This window comes from Ornithorhynchus anatinus, chromosome 8, assembly GCF_004115215.2.
Source record: "Ornithorhynchus anatinus isolate Pmale09 chromosome 8, mOrnAna1.pri.v4, whole genome shotgun sequence".
Taxonomy (NCBI): domain Eukaryota; kingdom Metazoa; phylum Chordata; class Mammalia; order Monotremata; family Ornithorhynchidae; genus Ornithorhynchus; species Ornithorhynchus anatinus.
In genome coordinates, this window is record NC_041735.1 from 38,567,554 (window position 1) to 38,587,667 (window position 20,114).

Sequence of the window (20,114 nt, forward strand, 5' to 3'; positions counted from 1 at the left end):
CTTCACAAACTGCTTAGGGTCCTGAGCAGTAGGTAGGAAAATTTTGGTAAGGCTGCATTCACTCATGAATCCTTCCCACCTTGAATGGTCCAGACGCCCAGTACACAGCAACTCTGGTGAATTGGGGCTGGAACCCTGATCCCCTAACTCTTTTAGTGGAGTTGGATTCCTTCCTCAAATTCTTTTTGGAGGCACATCTCTGCCAAGAGATATTCCCTGATTAAGCCCTCATTTCCTCTTCTCCCACTCCTTTCTGCGCCGCCTTTGCACTTCGATTAGCTCCCTTTTCTCACCTCTCCCTCAGCCTCAGAGCACTTATGTACATAACAGTAATTTTATTTTTTTATGTTAGCGTTGATCTCCCCGATTAGACTGTAAGCTCGTTGTGGGCAGGGAACATGTCTCCCAACTCAGTTATATTGTACTGTCCCAGGCTCTTGGTACAGTTCTGCACACAGTAAGTGCTCAATAAATATGAGTGACTTCTCCAGCCGGCTTAGGGGCAACCGGGCACCCAAGACTCAGTTACTGATGAGGCCAGAAGGAGATCTGTAAATCCTCCTTCAGTTTTTTATGACTTGTTTTACATTCCAATATGTCACTAGAGGCTCTAGGGGATTTATTAATACCAGTATTTGTTCCTAGCACTAGGATCTGGGAGCAAGATAGACAAAACTCCCACCCCAGTCCGGGAACAGGCTTATTCCACAGTTGTTCTGATTTGGAATCTAGGTTGAACAGTTTCGAAGGGGGCCGGAATTAAATACTTGGCATTTTGTGAATACAAAATTGGAGTCATCACATCTGGGTATCTTTGGATTGACTGGCAAGGGGTCTCAGGGAGCTCCTCGGCCTCTGACTGGCTCTACAGCAGGCCCTTGCCCTAAGGAAGAGGGACCGGTGGTCAAGCGGATCAGGGGAGAGCGCTAGACAGACTCCTGAGCTGCCTCTTCTGCCTGTGTCACCAATACCGCGATTCAGTCCCGTGACAGGTCAAGGTGAACGACGGCAGCTCGGCTGGGAGAAAGGTGGGAGGGGAGTGGGAGAAGTCCCCCAGGGGCAGATCAGACAGGGTGAGCAATATTTAGTCTTAAGTCTACCATGTTCACTTCCCCAGACCTCCCTCCCCACAGCGATATCTCAAAATAAGCCTCACCTTAAAATGCATGTTCTCATGTCTGGGGCCAGGGCGCATAAGGGGAGTTCTGGCTACCATTAAAGCCTCTGAAGACCTGGTGTGGAATCCTTTGCCTGAAGAGAGTTCAAACATTTTTTTTTTTAGAATCTGTCCCACAAAATAATTTCCTCTTAATAACATAATTTTACTAAAATAAAAAAATCCACCCAATTTTAAACTACATTAAGTCAGTGAGGAACGGATATGTGATGTTGGTGTTAATTAACAAACATCCAAAAGAGTTATTTGAAAATGAACAACAAGGCAAGTGGTGATAGGAACTAAAGCCTCCGGCTAATAAAATATGTTTTATTTATAAATACATGGTAGTTGAATACTTTCAATAGAAGAAAATAGGTCACACGCCCACACACGTAATATATGTATTATCATTTACAAATAGATATTAGCTTTACATTGAGAGCTCCTCAATTGACAGAATTATGTTTAGGTTGAACAATCAAACAAGAGAATGATAAATGCTCCTCAGAGCAGAACGGCTACACCGAAACCTTCCGAACAGGGACTTTAAGTCCCTATGTACGAATAATGTGAACGGATGGAGCGGTACTTGAACACGAATTTCAAAATTTTAAAAAAGGAAACTAGGGCCAACCGAACGGAGATAATGAAGTATTGGATCCTGGTGGTTGAAAACAATTGACGTTTGGTTCCTTATAAAGTTGGCAAAATAGGTTCAAAACCCAGTTCTCTGTGTTTCTGAAGAAGGACCTGAACAGCAGCTTCTTCTCATTTAACCATTTTCTGAGCAAAGAAAAGAGCAATCCACTTGTACTATCCTTCCTGGGCCAGGGAGCTGCAGGATCCCTGCGAGGGAAGGGCTGCAGCAGCTCACTAGTCACCGGTGGAAAACAGTGATTTGGTCTGCTGGATTTCTGGTGGTGAAGTCTGTGGAGCCCTGAACTGGAATCTGGTTGAGGTCCTTCCAAAATGCTTCACTTTGTCAGGTGATTCCAGACTTGCAGGAAGATGCTGATTCCACGGTCTGGTTCAGAAGGCAGCGTGAGAGCAAGTCCCCCAAACTCTTCAAGCGACAGGGAACGCTTCACCGATTCCCGGGGCCAGAAACGGCCCTCCCTAACCATTCCTCTCATCCAGAAGCCAAGAGTATTGAAGATGGGATACGAGAGACGAGGAGGATGGTGGAAACAGCAGAAGATCGAGTCGGGAAGGGTTTTTAGTGTCCCAGACCTTTCACAAGTGTGTGTTTACACACCTAAAATCAAACCCAGGGGTAAACCGAGGGAGAACAGACCTGCACGGATGTTCTCTTGGAACTATGGTTGCCCGTCTCAGCAATCTCACCGGACAAAGCATCTATAAGAAAAGGTTAGTCAAACTTACCTTGCTCTGGGCTGGCAGGACCAGGGTATCCTTCCCAACTCTATGGACTGGTGCCAAGAGAAGCAATCGGCACAATGGCTTTGCTTAGAAATACCTTTATTTTTATAAAGCCACTGGTTCATTCTGTAAAGTTTTTTTAACCACACTTATAAAAAAGATGTCGACAAGTCTTAGGAAAAGAAAGCTGAAAATGTTTCTCATTAAGTCAGGATTACACAAAGGTTATATTTATAATATATATATATATTTATATTTATAATTTAAAGATGAAATGGATGGAACTGGAATTTCAAAGGCTGGTGCAGCTCATATCTCAGACACCTGTTCATTTCCTACAAATAATGTTTCTTGACAGAAGGGGTTAACGAGGACCATCCCACTATCTCTGTAATCCCCATTGGCTGGGGAGCGAGGCTCAGAGAGTTGGTCCTAAGAGAAAGAGAAGAAGGAAAGGATATGAGTGGTCGACGACAGCTTGGCCAGTCGTGTTTTTCGAGCTACATTTGCAATTCAGAATTAGGAATTTCTCCTTCTCTGCATCATTTTCAACTCTAACTTGCTTCCAGGAAGCTAGGTAACTTGCATCGTGGAGTAAAGGAGAATGGGTTTTAACCATATGAGCCAAAGCAGACCAGGCGCAAGGGAAATCTCAGTCTAGTAGGAGCTTCCACTCTCCACTGGCCATAGAAGACAACAATACTTTTGCTGAGTATCTTGCTACAGATGCTGGGGCCAATCGAGCCTCTAATCAGTTCAGGGCTTTGGAGGTTTTGAGTAGTATCCTGGTAGTCATATCCTTTGACATCCTGACTCACCCCACCTTCTGATAATCTAACACGACCCTAGGCACCCAAGCCACTGTATTATATGAATAGTTGTCCTTTGGATTTGAAGATGCCACGAAGGGTGAAATTTACCCACGGGTGTGAGCGACGCTCAAAAGGCTGAGGTGGGACGATAGTCCTCACTACCTCACGCACACACAAATCACCCTCTTCTGGGTAAGACTACCAGCTGTTGGTAGCGTGTGCCATGTGCTGTGTCAGAGAGAGTCAGAGAGGATGTTTTTTACAATGATTTGTGAGTTTCCCTAAAAGTGTAGAACCCACGGGAGCCTCGAGTGCACTCAGTGGTGAATCCCAGTCCAAATACTGGGAAACACAGAAATTGAAAACTTTAAACACTGATTTTAATACCAAAAAATCTGGAAATGAAAATACTATACAACAGAATGGCAGAGAAAGCCACATTTTGATCAGCATTAATGCAACTACAATGCTGAACCTGGGCATGGAATCAAATGCAGCTCGAATAGGAGCACGTGTTCGTGAATCTGTCGACACAGACCTGCACTCGCGGCACCGCCCAGTGCCGCTTGTTGCAAACACAAACTCTTCCAGAATGTTTGGCTAATGTCAATACTGAATAAAAATACCACTTTAAACCAGGGGGTCAAAACATTCTGGAAATTGGAGAAGAGAAGTTTGGAATTGTGCTGGTTTGGTGGCACATTAACAACTCATGGAAATGTTTGCCACTGATTGAGAAACGAGTAAAAGGCCAGATCTTCCTGATTCCGGATAACACTCCCTTATTCAACCTATTATGAATTTCAGCTATTTGGATTTAGTAACCATTGGGGCAAAATAAAATGCAGGCAAGCCAAAGTTTTGGATTGGATGGTCCCTCTGCAATCCTGTCAGGTGAGAAATTACCAATGCCCAATCACAAAAGACATCTTATATTATGAAAAAAGAAACAAATTATTTGGGAATAGCAAGATGAAAGAAAAAGAATCCCACACATTTTTCACAAGCTGGATTCTGTCATCCAGGCTAGATGTGCTTGTTCTCTCTCTTTCCTCTCTTTCATTCCCTTCTGGCTGGGAGCTGTTAGCATTGAGGAGAGAGGTTCATCCACATGGTAGGAGGATTATTTACTGTGTTTAAATGCCACAGTAGAAATCTGTTATGGAGAAACTATTGTCAAACCAGCCATTTGGCAGCCTTTCTGGGGGTTAATGTACAAAGTGTTTTGCAAAGCTGGAAGTCAGGGAATCGTGTTTACCACTGGTAACCTTCAGTAGGGCTTTCTAAGGGCAAGAGGTGCTCCTGATGGTGCTAAATGATTAGGTCAGCAGCTCTAGTTTACCCTTAGAGCTCCAGGCCAGGGTGTTGTAGGTGAGATTCTTCACCTTACCTCCACCCAGCCTCTCACAGAGTTTTCAAAAATCATTTGGTTCCAACAACCCTATCTGGCTGGCTAACCTGGGTTAAGCTGGCCCTCCTGTCTGGAAGCCATTCCTCATACCTAACTCCTATTGGCTTTGATGTTGTTTCAGATGGAGCCAGGGCTGGAGAAATCAGAGCAACTCCATCACAAGGCCTTTGCTCAGAAAAAGCTCAGGAGGGAGCAGTTTCTGGAATCCTCTCACCTCCCCGCACTTTTCTTTGGTGAGTCCCCATACCTGGGAACAGACTGTCCCTTTCCATTCCCCTACACCGACAAAATGCCACATTGCCCCACCCCAGCAACTGTGGACTGGGTTTTTCCACTGTTCCATAGGATCTGAAGGAATGGCTACTGAGTTTGGCCACAGGACCTTTGAGGTTTGCAGGCCTGGGTCCTCGGGTCCTTAGGATCAGCTCTGGCCCCTCCACTGGCCCTGCAGAAACACCTTCGTGGCTGGGTGAGTGCACACGTTCAATAGGTTACCTCTGAGGTCTCCAAGGACTGGATCTCCCTGGGCAGCTCGACGGCATGCCTGTTAAAGTAGTCCATGGTGATCGCGTTGTTCCAGTAGCTCAGGTTGTTCTCTGGGTTAGATGTTTTCTTCTTCCTCCTCATGCAGCACACCGTCAGCAAGACGGCTATGAACAGAAAAGAGGGATGGTGGTTAGATTTTGGCATGAAAGGGATCACTGTTTTGCCCTTAGAAGCAGAATGCTTTCTTTTACTTTTCCCCAGGTCTTGAGTTCTTATATCCACAGGATCCAGAGCCATTTTTAGTGTTATGATTTTTCAGGGCTTGGACAACACACAGAATGGGTCTTATGCATGTAACAACAACAGTAATAATAATAATGGTATTTGTGAAATGCTCACTGCAGACAGGGAATGTGTTTACCCACTCTGTTATAGGGTACTCTCCCAAGTGCTCAGTACAGTGCTCTGCACCCAGTAAGTGCTCAATAAATACCATTGATAGACTGATTGATTCAGAGGGCCCAAACGGGTAGCTGACCAGTGCTCTCCATTCCTAGGGTCCTGGGGGATGGGTCAGGGGCCTGCCACAACCACTGGTCAGTGTGACGCAGGCCCTGGACCTGCTAGAGAGGCAGAGAAAACTGGAGGGGGCTCTATAGAGATCAAGAACCCTTCTGCCCTGGGGCAGGGGCAATTTAGGGACTGACAACTTTCAAAATCTAAGGACCCTCCAGGGCCTTAAACCGGACTTGTTTGATGCCTCTTTTCTGGGGCACTTGTAACTTCCCCAGAGGATGAGAATGTCCCAATACCTACTTAAGAAATGAGAGAGCCACTGCTGGGGTCCAAACCACATGGCGAGCTGCCACGGGATGTGGCCACACCTCCTGTTGCCCTGGTAAAACGGAGGTACCTCCCACCTTAGGTGAAGGACTAATAAACTCGGCACAGTAATCATCACATGGCATGAAAGACTCAGAACCGTTGATTGAGCATCTTCATCTAAGGCTGTTCAAATGCCCTCTCTCTGACAAAGAGACGGCCAAACTTGACCAGACATATTTTTTTCTTTTCTTGTTTTGTTTTATATTTGGCAGGAAAAGCAGGTACGAACTGAAAGCTCAAGGTGCTGTTTCCATGTTCCGTCCCTGGAATTCAGTTATCACACACATGAAAGGCTCCAGTAGCTGCTTTGGTGGTCTGCTTTTTTAATATCAAAGGGTCTCTCCCAAACAGAGCTGTCTGGGATGGATTTCTGTTTAAGCAGACCTACTCTGATTCTCATCAAAAGTCCTTTAATCTTCAGAAGGCTAATAAAAAAGACCTTAAAATTTAGCCAGTTTCCTTCTTACTTAACCAAATGGACTAGACTGTTCCTGATTTTAAACCCTGTTCCTGAAATTGTAGAAATGCACACTCTGGCGCAGCCTCAAAACTTTTGGAACGCTAACTGATTGGGGGGGAGGGGGGAAGAAAAAAAAACTATATGGAAATTAAGAGAAAATCTTACTGAAGTGGAAAAATGTTATTTTTTTCAGCTCAGACTAAAATTGTTTATTAGAATTATCGCCTCAGGAGAAGAAAGCAAGTAAAGAGGTGTCAGAGATGCTTTGAACGCTCTGACATACAGAGTAACTACCCACTTACCACAGATCTAATTTCACATCCCATCTATTCACGTAAGACATCAATTCCCACATGGAAGGCTAGAGTTCTATTTAAAATAATGGACTAAGCCAAGGCAGAAAATTCATTAATGAGATATATTCACAGAGCTTACATCTTACTCAAAGGAAGAGAGGGTATTTACATCATTAATCTATTTAAGCAAAATAATGAAAAATAAGAAGCAGCAGCCTCCTACTGTGCCTGAACATTTTCAAACAGCCAAATCTGATTAAGCACTCTTGTCGCTTTTGTTGATTCAGACTGGAACACTGACTGTTTCCAGTTCTGTTCCTGACTTGCTGTGTGGGGTCAAGTCACTAGGCTTCTCTGGGCTCCAGTTTCCATTGAGCAAAACGGGCATAAGCACTATTTGCCACCCGGCTGGCTAAACGATGTACGTTTGCCTGGACTCTTTACACCATCTTTCTTCCAAGAAGCCCGAAGGATTTCATAAAGGTCATCTCATTAAATCCTTCTGCAATTTCTATCAGCCGGGAAGATTCAGGGACAACAGCATCAAGTGACTTCTTCTGGCTCACTCATAGTGAATTCACTGGAAAAGCAGGAACTGATGACTCAAGTCACCTGACTCCCAAGTCTGCCTTTTCCACGCTAGACTTGTCCCTCATATTCGATGATGATGCTACAAATAGTAGCTCAGATCCAGATTTACACGTAAACCTGAAAAGTCTAATTAACAACTTACAGCTCATCTACATGAGTGCATGGAAAGATTGTCATCTGCTGTGCTATTGAGTTTGGCAACCGTAATTCCTGTTGCTATTTTTGATTCTTTGCCTTCTCAACAACTTCCTAAAGCTTCCTAAACTTCCTAAAGCAAGTCCTGGGTTCAAATCCCAGTTCTGTGCAGATCTGCCATAGTCCCTCGGGGAAATCACTTAAATGGTCTGGGCCACGGCTTTTTCCTCTTAGATTGTGAGCCGCCTGAGGGAAAGGGACTGTGTCTGATTTGAACCTCAATCAATTATACTCTTCTCTCCCAAGTGCTTAGTAGAGTGCTCTGCACACATTAAGTGCTCAATAAATACCATTTGACTGATTTGGGGATTGCATTCCTGATCAATATTCCCAGCAGGGAAATGTCCTTATTATTTCAGATTTAAGCACCCTTGTAACCACTAGATGTCTCCATTGGCTCTGAAGGCAGGTGGTACCGAGCTCAGGGAGCAGGGTACCTTCGAGGTAGCACAGGAAATTAAGCCAAACAGGTGAAATCTTGCATAAATCCCAAATCTGAGCTGTGATATTCTCATTTGTTTCCCTCTTCACCTCTTAGAGAGGGAAGGGAACCGAAGCTGGAGGATTTAACGGACAAGACACGGTCAGATCTTGGGAAAAGTCTATCTACAGAGGCGGAGAGTTGCGGGGGAACAGGGCATGACGGGATATATGAACGGAGTCCTGAAGGTTCGTGTGTAGAGGCAAATCAGCCAAAGGAAGCACTTACTGAAATTGCTTCTGCGTGATCTCAGATGAGAAAGGATTACAACAGAGACATCTCAGTTAAAAGGATAAACTTCCATGTAAACCTGGCCTAAGGCACTATTAAGCTAAGGCTAAGCAAGCCATTTATCTCCTCTGAGGGGTCACCTATGGAGCGAAGTGGGGGACCTATGGAGCCCTCTGTGACTGAAGTGACTGTGCTTCTTAGAACTGTGTGAGCTGCGTGGTTGGGCAGTCAGTGGATGGGGAAGATCCGGTTCTTTGTTCTCCCTTCCTCACACATTCAATACCTCCAGGGAATGGTAAAATAGAGCTCAAAGCCTCCTGCGACTATCTTCAATCAATCAATAGTATTTACTGAGTGCTTACTGTGTGCAGAGCGCTGTACTAAGTGCTTGGGAGAGTATAAGAGTTGGTAGACCCATTCCCTGCCCACAACGAGGTTACAGTCTAGAAGGGGAGACAGACATTAATAAATAAATAATAATTTACGGATCCGTATCCAAGTGCTGTGGGGCAGATGAGGCCGGTGAATAAAGGGTGCAAATCCTAGTGCAGGGGTATTGCAGAAGGGAGTGGGAGAAGAGGAAATGAGTGCTTAGTCAGGGAAGGCCTCTTGGAGAATATGTGCTTTTAATACAATTTTGAAGGTGGGATGAGCGCTTTGGGTGGCATTTGAATGCCCCTGCTGTCCAACAAAGAGTGAGTTCTTTCTGCCCTGTCCAATCTCCCTCGATCTCCTCCATGAAAGAATGATGAGGCGGTGACAAAATTGATCGCGTTTCTTAAAAGGAAAGCACTAATAAGAATGAGTCTAGTCTGTGTAGTGGTAGAAAGGATTGAAGGATGCCTCTACAGAGATACTGGATGTGTCCTCGGGGTAGATGGATGTATGGCTGGTGGCTAACCAGTGTAACTGGGAGCTTTGGGTCTGTCTGGTGGTGGTTGTGTGTGAGGGGTGGGTGTGTGTGTACGTGTGTGTTTTTAAACTGTCATTTTTTAAAGGCCAAGAAAGGTACTATGTGTTTGCTCATGAACAAGGTGAGTGAAGGGTAGAGAGTTTAGCTTCTCTCCCGTACCAAACCCCTTTGCTACCATCCCACAGAGAGCTGGGGAGGGATCAAGTCGGTCCCCTCCCAGTTGTTCGTGAGTCTTCCTCCAACCCTCAAGCAGCCCTCTCCTGATGAACCTCTCTTAGAAACAGCTCGACTCACAAGGGAGAGAAGTCACGATCCTTGGAGGAGATACCAGCTTTGATCTAATCAAAGGCCAGAGTGTTTATAATAACAGGCCTTGTTTTACAGACTTCCAAGCCCAAGGGGCTGTAGAATTACTGGAGAATTTTTGTCCTTAGGGTGGCAGCAGCGCTTCTCCCACACACCACCGCCGGCCAGGCCCACCTCACCCACACACCACCCCCAGCCAGGCCCACCTTACCTCCACACCACCACCAGCCAGGCTCACCTCACCCACATACCACTGCCAGCCAGTTCCACCTCACCCACACACACCACCGCCAGCCAGCCCCACCTCACCCACACACCACCCCCAGCCAGGTCCACCTTACCCCCACACCACCACCAGACAGGCTCACCTCACCCATATACCACTACCAGCCAGGTCCACCTCAGCCACACACCACCACCAGCCAGGTCCACCTCACCCCCACGCACACCGCCAGCCAGACCCACCTCACCCACACACCACCACCAGCCAAACCCACCTCACCCACACACCACCACCAGCCAAACCCACCTCACCCACACACCACAGCCAGCCAGACCCACCTCACCCACACATACCACCGTCAGCCAGACCCACCTCAGCCCCACATCACCACCAGACAGGTCCACCTCACCCACACACCACTGCCAGCCAGGTCCACTTCAGCCACACACCACCGCCAGCCAGGACCACTTTAGCCATACCCCACCCGCCAGGCCCACCTCACCCACACACTATCGCCAGGCAGGCCTACCTCAGCCGTTTCATGCTGTGTTCAGCTCCTCACACGCTGGCACGTGCCTGGAGTTGACTGGGTGATGGGGGGCTCGAGAGACAGCATCTCTCCACTCAGGTAACGGGTTTTGCCACTGCCCTGCGGGGAACTGATCTGACGGTCCCTCGTATTTAGCCGAGCTGCCGTAGCTCCAAACACTGAGGTACGGCTGGGATGACAAAGGGTAGAGTGGAGAAGTCCTAGTCCTTTCTGCCCTTCTTTGCTCAGCACTCAAAGTCCCTCAGCCTATTCCACCATTTGACTTCTGGCATCTGCACACAATAAGCACTCAATAAATACGATTGAATGAATGAATTCAATAGTATTTATTGAGCGCTTACTATGTGCAGAGCACTGTACTAAGCGCTTGGGATGAACAAGTCGGCAACAGATAGAGACAGTCCCTGCCGTTTGACGGGCTTACAGTCTAATCGGGGGAGACGGACAGACAAGAACAATGGCACTAAACAGCGTCAAGGGGAAGAACATCTCATAAAAACAATGGCAACTAAATAGAATCAAGGCGATGTACAATTCATTAACAAAATAAATAGGGTAACGAAAATATATACAGTTGAGCGGACGGGTACAGTGCTGTGGGGATGGGGAGGGAGAGGTGGAGGAGCAGAGGGAAAAGGGGAAAATGAGGCATGGCGTAGTGGATAAAGCCGTGGTCTGGGAGTCAGAAGGACCTGCGTTCTAATCCCGGCTCCACCACCTATCTGTTGTGTGACCTTGGGTAGGTCACTTCACTTCTCTGGGCCTCAGTTACTTCATCTGTAAAATGGGGATTAATGCTGTGTGCCCCATGTGGGACAGGGACTGTGTCCAGACTAATTATCTTGTGTCTACCCCAGTGCTTAGAACATTGCCTGACACATGGTAAGCACTTAAAAAATATCATAAAAAAGACCAGAGTCAGCAGCTTCCACTCACTCCATCTTATTTTCACTCTAAGAACCCAGATGAGGTGTTGGCTGAGGCAGCTGCCTCAATCCCGAACTTTAAAAAGGTCTTTCATCGGTATGATTTCTTGATTTTCTGGGTGAATCTAGGGTGGGGAGGAATGGGTGTTGGGGAGGGAGAGGAATGACCATGCTATCTTTGGGACTTCAAATTTCAAGGATGATGGGATCTCTTGGATTTTTTTTTTAATTAGGGCTTCAACATTGGAAGTTTTAATAGTGACTCGATGAAAGTGTTCCCCTGCACCAGCTGACCCCAGACAACAGTCTCTGAAAAATCCCTCATTTCTGAGCTTTAAAGCAACCAAGGGCCTTCTCCCAGAGTAGGGAGCCAAATGCCATGGACCTGCTCTTCAGGTTACGCCTTGATGCCAAAGCCAACGCTGAGAAGCAGTGTAGTCTACTGTATAGCACACAGGCCCGAGAGTCAGAAGGACCTGAGTTCTAATCCTGCCTCCATCTTGTCTGCTGTGTAACCTTAGACAAATCACTTAACTTCTCTCTGCCTGTTACCTCATCTGTCAAGTGGGAATTAAGACTGTGAGCCCCATGTGGGACATGGACTGTGTCCAATTTGATTGTATCAACCCCAGTTGTTAGTACAGTACCTGACTCATAGTAAGCACTTAATGAATACCATAAAAAACCAAACAACCTCCAGTTCTGTTAACATTTTGTTAGCCCTAGATTCAGCCCTAAAGCAGCAGCAACAACAACTGGAGTCAAAGTTGCAGACTGTGTGTGTGTGTGTCTGTGTGTGTTTAGGGGTGTATGTGTGTGCACAGTGGTATACCAGTGAAAAAGGGAGTGAGAAGAATGCATGCACACAAGCACATTGCAGAGCTGAGAGGGAAAGTTTTGAGAAAAGATATTCTCATCCATTAAGATGGCAAAGGAACTCCAAACTGCAACAGCAGTGACCTTCAAAGGGCAAAGTCCTACTGCAATCCACTTGGAGAGTGAACCTGACTTTTAACCACTGTTATCCTATGACCTTATATTGATTTGGTAGCGCAGCACTTCTCCCCCCAAAGATCCGAGTGCTTTCTGGCATTACCTTGGGGGGGATCGCAGAATCCCTGGGAAGAAGGGCGCAGAAAATGCAAATGTTCTCTACAGTGCCCAGCCTAGGCATCTCCGATTTTGTATACGACAATGCCCTTAACGGTAGGAAAATCCCTGTCCATGGCCACTCTTTTCCACGATGCAACCATGAGGAAACTATTGTCCAATACCTTTGTTCTACAGAGGAGGATCCCCGACCCCCAGACCTCAGAGAGGTTCAATAGTAGCCTGAGACTGTTTTCAGAAGCGAATTAGAGAGCAAAGCCTGCCCCTTAAAGTAGGGCTGGATCCCTGAGGCTTTCAGTTGGCAGAATGGCACTTGACTCCTGAGGCTAAGTCATTTGACTTTCCAGGAATTCAATCTCCACAGAATCAGGTGAAAAGACAATAGCAACAGCACCCTTAAAATAGCAAATAGAACATCGAGGAGTAAGAGACAGTGCCCCGTTAATCTCAGTTTCACCATCTGTAAAACAGGGATTAAATACCTGCTCTACCTTCTCCTTGGGCTAGAAGTTCCACGTGGGACAGGGATTGTATCTGATCCGATTACATTATATCTACCCCGGCATTTAGCACAGTGCTTTGCACCTAGTAAAGTCTTAAAGATGACCAAAATCATTATCACTATAATAAAGCAAGTGAGGGAAAGCCTGGATGACAGAAATCCACATCTCAAGCTACATCTTCATTTTAGTTCCCAGTTTCGATCGCCACCTCCTACTCCCTCTCCCTGCCCACTCTCTTGTTGAGGTGCTGCTATGCAGTGACACGACCAAAGAACAGGTAGCGGAAAGGAGGTAGAAGATGTGGGGAGCGAAGAACCTGGGGACGATCAACTTCTGAATAGTGAGAGAAGCAGAATGGCCTGGTGGAAAGAGCGCGGGACTGGTAGTCAGAGGATCTGGGTTCTAATCTCAGCTCTGCCGCTTGTCTGCTGAATGACCTCAGGCAAGTCACTTCACTTCTCTGGACTTCAGTTACCTCATCGGTACAAATGGTGATTAAGGCTGGGAGGCTCACATGGGACATGGACTGTGTCCAACCAGATTAGGTTGTACCTACCCCCACGTGCCTTGCACATAGGAAGCGCTTAACAAATAACATTTAAAAGAAAAAAAAATCTCAGGAATTGGCCAGAGTCCTCCACGGGGCACCACGACATCAACCAAATTTCCAAAGACATGGCTCTCTTATCATGCAGGCTTCTCCATTTGGAAAAAATAATCTACACTGCTCTTTCTAAATCTGACTAGGTTGGGCCAGATCACCCTTGCAAAGTGGTTCTGTGGCCTTTTCCCTCTCTCCTGAGTCCTGCATCCCCTCATGGAATAGGTTCCATGTTGCAAAAGGAGGAGGAATAATAATAATAATATTGGTATTTGTTAAGCGCTTACTATGTGCAGAGCACTGTTCTAAGCGCTGGGGTAGACACAGGGTCATCAGGTTGTCCCACACGGGGCTCACAGTCTTAATCCCCATTTTACAGATGAGGTAACTGAGGCACAGAGAAGTCAAGTGACTTGCCCACAGTCACACAGCTGACAAGTGGCAGAGCTGGAATTCGAACTCATGACCTCTGACTCCAAAGCCTGGGATCAGGAGGAGAGAAGAGGTGGATGGGAAGGGGAGAGAAAGGCAGCTCCACTTACAACACGAGGATATTGGCACGCTGATAGCCAAGATGACCCAGATGATGTCCATCTTGCTGAGGCAGATTGTGGCTCTGTGTTGGGGCTTGTCCTCCTCGGTGACATGGGAGACGTTCCCGGCCATGCCGGGCTTCCAGGTCCCCGCGGGGACCAGCCTGTTCAGGAAATTGCCGGTGGCAGTGGAGCCTGCTGTGGAGAGAGAGCCAGGCTCCCTGCTGGCCCCGGTGGGCGCGGCGGAGAGTGGGTTGCTGGACAGGGTGGGGCCGCTCTCCAGGACCTGCTGAAAGCTCCTTGATGGGGGGGAGGAAACACTGACCTCCAAAGGGACCCGGAAGGGACCGCCCGATGCCACTCCTGCTCCGGGTCGTCCAAACAACGGAACGTTGATTCCCGGGGCCAGGGTGAGCCAAGAGTCGTTCCCGCCCAGGACAGAGTGCGGGGGCTGATAAGGCACTGAGGCGGCTTCAGGATCAGCAGGGGGGCTGGGGGGCGGACCGGTTGGTTTTGCACCTTGGGCGGCGAGAGAGGGGTCAATCCTTGGCTCAGGTCGCCAGAGGTCTGGCCCAGTGTCTTCGGGGAAGGAAGAGTCTGTAGGTGGGGCCCGGGCGGTGCGGTTTGGCTCCGTGGGGGTCCCCACCTGGGACTGTGCAGGGGGGCGGCTGGTAAACAGGGTGCTTGGGGAGGGGGGGCGGGGCGGGGGCTCCCTCCGGGGATAAGGCTCTGTGGCTTCCGTGAAGTTGCCTTTGTAAATCTGAAAGATTTTCCCCAAGGGATGAGTCTGCTCAGCGTATGGGCCGCTCTGGTTATGGGCATGGTAGTACGTGTCCTTCCGGCCAGCGGGGCTGCCGGTGGCCGGTGGCTGAGGAGGAGGAGATGGAGGAGGAAGAGAAGATGGAAGAGGAGGAGGAGGGGCTGCCACAGGGCTCGGGGGCTGTGGTGCCTTGTGGTTGGCAGCGAGGGCGGGCTCCACGGTGGGGCGGTCAGCGGCATGGGGAGGCATCGTCGTCACCATGGCAGCACCTCTCAGGGGGCCCTGAAATGATTCTCTGGGAGATCGTTCCTGAATGGCAAACACCAGCTCTTCTGTCAGTGCCAGGATCAGTAGAACACCTTGAGGAAGAAACACAGAAAGAGAAGGTGTGAAATCCCAGGTGGAGAGGGACAAGGCTGAAATCAAAAAGGCCCCATGACAGGACAGTTTTACCACTCTGGCCTCAGCCTCAACCATAAACCCTCCACTGTGTGCAGGGAGCTTCTGAAGGAAAATTTTGCCCAGGAGGTCCCTGCCCTCTGGGACCTAGCCATGGCCTCCTGTCAGAAGCGACTGACTACTTTCTTTCCCTGTCTTTCCTACAGGGAACACAGTCATAATGGGAAGGCAAAGCAGGGCTTGAGGCATTCATCACTCACTTCCAGGGAACCACAGGAGCCTTAGAGGAAATACCTATTTTATCCTGGCGGGAGAAGGTGGATCGTGGGCGGTCAGAACAGTCCGCTGTGGCGAGAAGCAGCATGGCGTAGTGGAAAAAACATGGGCCTGGGGTTCAGGCAATCAAGTTGGACACAGCCCGTGTTCCACCCGGGGCTCACAACTGTAATCCCCATTTTACAGATGAGGTAACTGAGGAACAGAGAAGTTAAGTGACTTGCCCAAGTTCATACAGCAGATAAGTGGCAAAGCCAGGACTAGAACCCAGGTCCTTTTGATTCCCAGGCCTGTGCTCTATCCATTAAGCCATGCTGCTGGTGAATGGGCAACCACTGCTGGTTTTTCAGGAGTGGGGAAACACAGAATAAATGTTCTTGTAGAGATGTTTTTGGGCAGAAGAGTGAAGTAGGGACTGGAGTGGGGAAAGACTGGAGGCAGGGAAGACAGCAAGGAGGCTGATGCAGTAAATCCAGGTGAAAGAGGATCAGTGCTTGGATTAGCGTGGTAGCTGTCTGGATGGAGAGGAAAGTGCCAATTATAGCAATCTTGGGAAGGTTGAACTGACAAGATTTGGGGAAAGATTGAATTTGCAGAATAAAAGCGACGAGTCAAGGATAATGCCAAGGTTAAGGGCTTTTGAGACAGAAAGGCTGGTGGTGCTGGCTAAGGTGAAGGGAAAGTCAAGGGGAGGACAGGGTTTGGGTGGGAAGATAAAGAGTTCTGTTTCGAACGTGCTAAATTTGAGGTGCTGGCAGAACAATTCCACTAGAGATGTCCTGAAGGTAGGAGGCAATGTGAGGCTGGAGAGAAGAAGAGAGGTCAGGGCTGGAGATGTAGATTTGGGAATGAGCCGCATAGAGATAGTAGTTGAAGACATAGGATCAAATGAGTTCTCCATTGAGTTCCACGCCATTCCCCTTACCAGACTTCCCGACATCCATTAGTTGTGACCTCATACGCTCTAGCCTTTCCTATGTTTTACCTTATTTTTCAGCCCTCCTGAAGCAGATTAGCATTCCCCTTCCCATGTTCATTTTCACATTCACACTCTGCCCCCTGGCAGGGTTTCCTTAATGATCCATTTATTCTTTCTGATCATCTGGCCAGAGTAATGACCAGACAACCGGCACCACCAGACCAAAGCCCCTTCGGAAAGATGTGACTGTGGCTCACCACTCCTCCTGAAGGGCACCATGGCACTTTCCAGAGGTGACCACTGTAATAAGCTGGCACTTTCATTTGTGACACCCTCTTTGGCAAATGCCCAGGAGCAGATGGGCTCCCCTCCCTTTCCTCTCCCTCACTCCACACGGCAGAAACACTCTTGAGCAAGACACTTGGCTGGAGAGGAAGCCAAGGATTGGGCAGATGCCCCCAGCAGATGAAGCTGTGTCACTCACTGGAATATGGCTCTCGGGATGACAAGGACGGACATGTAAAGGCATTGGCAATGTGTTGGGAGGAAGAGGCTTTGGCAGACTCACTGGGAAACCTACGGTGCCATCCTAGCTGCCAAGGCAACAACTGCAGAAGAACCATTTAGAAGACAGCTTGCCAGCTTCAAAGACAGGTCTGGGTACGATGCTTTGGAGAAGCTCAGCCTTTCCACCCTCCATTTAACAAAGTTTCACTGCAGCCGAAGAGTAGCCGTGCCCCGTGACAACTGAGACCGGGAGGTGTGTACATACGCTTTCAGGTCAAAACTTTACCCCGCACCACTCAATTTCTATCTGGCTGGCTGTTGGAGATGCAGCTCAAAATGAACATGAAGAGGACTTTGTTTACTTGGTCATCTCCTCAATATGGAACCCACATGGAAGGGTCCGCACCTTTTGAAAGTCCTAATCAACGCTTGCAACACTGTGACATTGATGTGCCAACGTGGAAAGTTGGGCAGGGTGAGGGGGAAGGATAGGTTTTGGCCTGGGATCCCTGCAGCGGTTCCAATCTATGGTCTTCATTGAACGCTTACTAAACACTTGGGGAAATACAATAGAAGCAAAATACATGTTCCCTGCCCCCAGGTAACTTACAATCTCCCCTTCACCCCCGACCCTCTGCTCTTCCCCCTTCCCCTCCCCTCAGCACTGTGCTTATTTGTACATACTATTACTCTATTTATTTTGTTAATGAGGTGTAGATCTCCTTGATTCTATTTCTCTTGATGATGTTTTTGTTTTGTTCTGTTTTGGTTTGCTGTCTGTCTCCCCCATTTAGACTGTGAGCCGGTCATTGGGCAGGGATTGTCTCTCTGTTGCCAAATTGTACATTCCAAGCGCTTAATACAGTGCTCTGCACATAATAAGCGCTCAATAAATATTACTGAATGAATGTACAACATTATTTACAAATAGTGGGACCACTAAGGAAGAACAAGGATCAGGGTGGTAGCAGGGCAAATATGCCAGGGTGGAATACTGGAATTGATCAGAATAATTAAGTTTAAAATTGAACACACTGAACACACTCAAACCCGCACACTCATATTTCTTTATCTATAGATATACCACTATATGTCTATCTATAAGTTTATGTAGAGGTATTGGGATAGATATAATTACATAATGGTTAAAGGGGGATGTTGGGTTGGTTTGACTTGGGTGTTGGGATTTTAGATGGGGAAGGCTTCCTGGAGGAGGTGGGATATTGGGTGGGCTTTGAAGATAAGGAAGGCTGAGGACTAGTGGGGTGAGGGAGGGGTTGGAGTTGGGAGGGTTGAGAGTGGGGTACACTTAGAAGTTGAGTTTCAGAGGAGGAGTGGAGAATGCAATTCATTCTATTGCATTTACTGAGTGCTTTTCGTATGCAGACCACTGTACTAAGCGCTTGGGAGAGTACAATAAAACCATAAACAAATATCTTCCTTGCCTACAATGAGCTTATAGTGTAGAGGTGGGGAGACAGACATAAATATAAATAAATATGTACTTAAATTCAGTGGGGTTGGGAGGGGGAAAAACAAAGAGAGCAAGTCAGGGCGACGCAGAAGGGGAAAGTGGCAGGGCTTAGTCAGGGCAGGCCTCTTGGAGGAGATGTGCCTTTGATAAGGCTTTGAAGTGGGGGAGATTAATTTTCTGTCAGATTTGAGAAGGGAGGAGGGCCGGAAGCAGGAAAGAGGTAAGGTGTCGGCATCAAGGTAGACAAGATTGAGGCATAGTGAGAAGGAGTGAAGTGTGTGGGCTGGGTTGTAGTAGGTGAGTAGCAAGGTGAGTAGCGAGGGGCAAGGTGTTGGAGCACTTTAAAGCCAATGGTGAGGAGTTTTTGTTTGATAAAGAGATGGTTGGGGAATCACTGGAGTTTTTTTGAGGAGTGGGGAGACATGTCCTGAACATTTTTGTAAGAAATGATCTGGGCAGCAGAGTAAAGTATGGACTGGAGTGGGGAGAGTCAGGAGGCTGGAAGGTCAGCAGGGTAGGCTGACGTTGTAATCCAGGCGGGATAGGATAAGTGACTGTATTAACACGGTGGCAGTTTGGATGGAGAGGAAAGGGCAGATTTTAGCGATGTTGTGAAGGTGGGACCGACAGTATTTAATAATGGATTGAATATGGAGATTGAAGGAGAGACAGGAGTCAAGGATAACATCAAGGTTATAGGCTTGTGAGAGAGGAAGGATGGTGGTGCTGTCTACAGTGATGGGTAAGTCTGAGGGAGGACAGGGTTTGGAAGGGAAGATAAGTTCCATTTTGGACATGTTAGGCTTGAGGTGATGGGAGGACATCCAACGAGAGATGTCTTGAAGGCAAGAGGAAATGTAAGACTACAGAGAGGGAGGGAGAGAGATCAGGGATGGAGATGGAGATGCAATCTAGGGAGTAGAGGGAATTCTGGGCAGCCCATGGGATAAGTGAGAGCTGAGGCCCAAAACAGCAAGAACCCTTAAAAGTAGACATGTTGGGGTCTGAGCTGGCACCAGTGGCTGGCATTCACAAGTGTCAGACGGACTGGCTCAGTCATTCAGTTCCCAACACTTGCTCCACATGTAGCTTTATTCACGGGGTGGTCGATGGATTTTAATTGGTTCTGATGCAGATGAGGGAGAGCCCACAACAAGATCTATGGACCCGAGTTTGATTCTGGGCCTCTCCTTCATTCTCTTAAGGACAAACACAAACACACACGGATCTAAAAGCACGTTCACCTGCTTCATTTTAGACCTGGGCCTGACATGTCAAGGACAAAGAAAGACACTTCTTTAGATGTACTTCAGAACAGAATAGAAAAGGTCAGTCAGTGTAAAGCTAATTCTGAATCTCCTCATTCAGAAAAAAAATAATAAAATACCCTCCAGGGAGGAAAAGCTGACATGAATCCTCTCCTTGGCTACTGCCATTGTGAAGCTGAAAGCCAACTTGGGGAAGTTGGCCCCAAGCAGGATTTCACAAGTCCAGACATTTGTAGAGAAGTGAATCCCATTTTTCAAGGACTCAAAGAGAAAATATTCAACAATCTTACACAGCAGGCTGTCCCAGGGCCTTGCAATTTACCGAGTTGGGAAGCTTTTCCTCAGAGTTAACCTAAATTCTTCCTGCTCCAATTCAGTCCAAGTCCCCTAGTTTGGCCTTCAGTGTTTTCACCATAGTAAGGAGCATTTATTGAAACACTGGTAGTAGTTGTTTGGGAG

At 47.6% G+C, this 20,114-nt stretch overlaps 1 protein-coding gene across 3 annotated transcripts in view; it reads right to left on the bottom strand.

The window, feature by feature from the left end:
• Positions 1-1,472: 1,472 nt before the first annotated feature.
• TMEM108 (transmembrane protein 108) overlaps positions 1,473-20,114 on the bottom strand; it is a 209,404-nt gene continuing 190,762 nt past the window's right edge. For all 3 annotated transcript variants that reach the window (XM_029070128.2, XM_039912966.1, XM_029070129.2), the window contains exons 4-6: positions 14,062-15,171; positions 5,258-5,412; positions 1,473-2,971 (exon numbers count right to left, since the gene is read on the bottom strand). In XM_029070128.2, the coding sequence (XP_028925961.1) occupies positions 2,849-2,971; positions 5,258-5,412; positions 14,062-15,171 (1,388 nt within the window). In that variant the 3' untranslated portion in view covers positions 1,473-2,848. The remainder of the gene's footprint in view (positions 2,972-5,257; positions 5,413-14,061; positions 15,172-20,114) is intronic.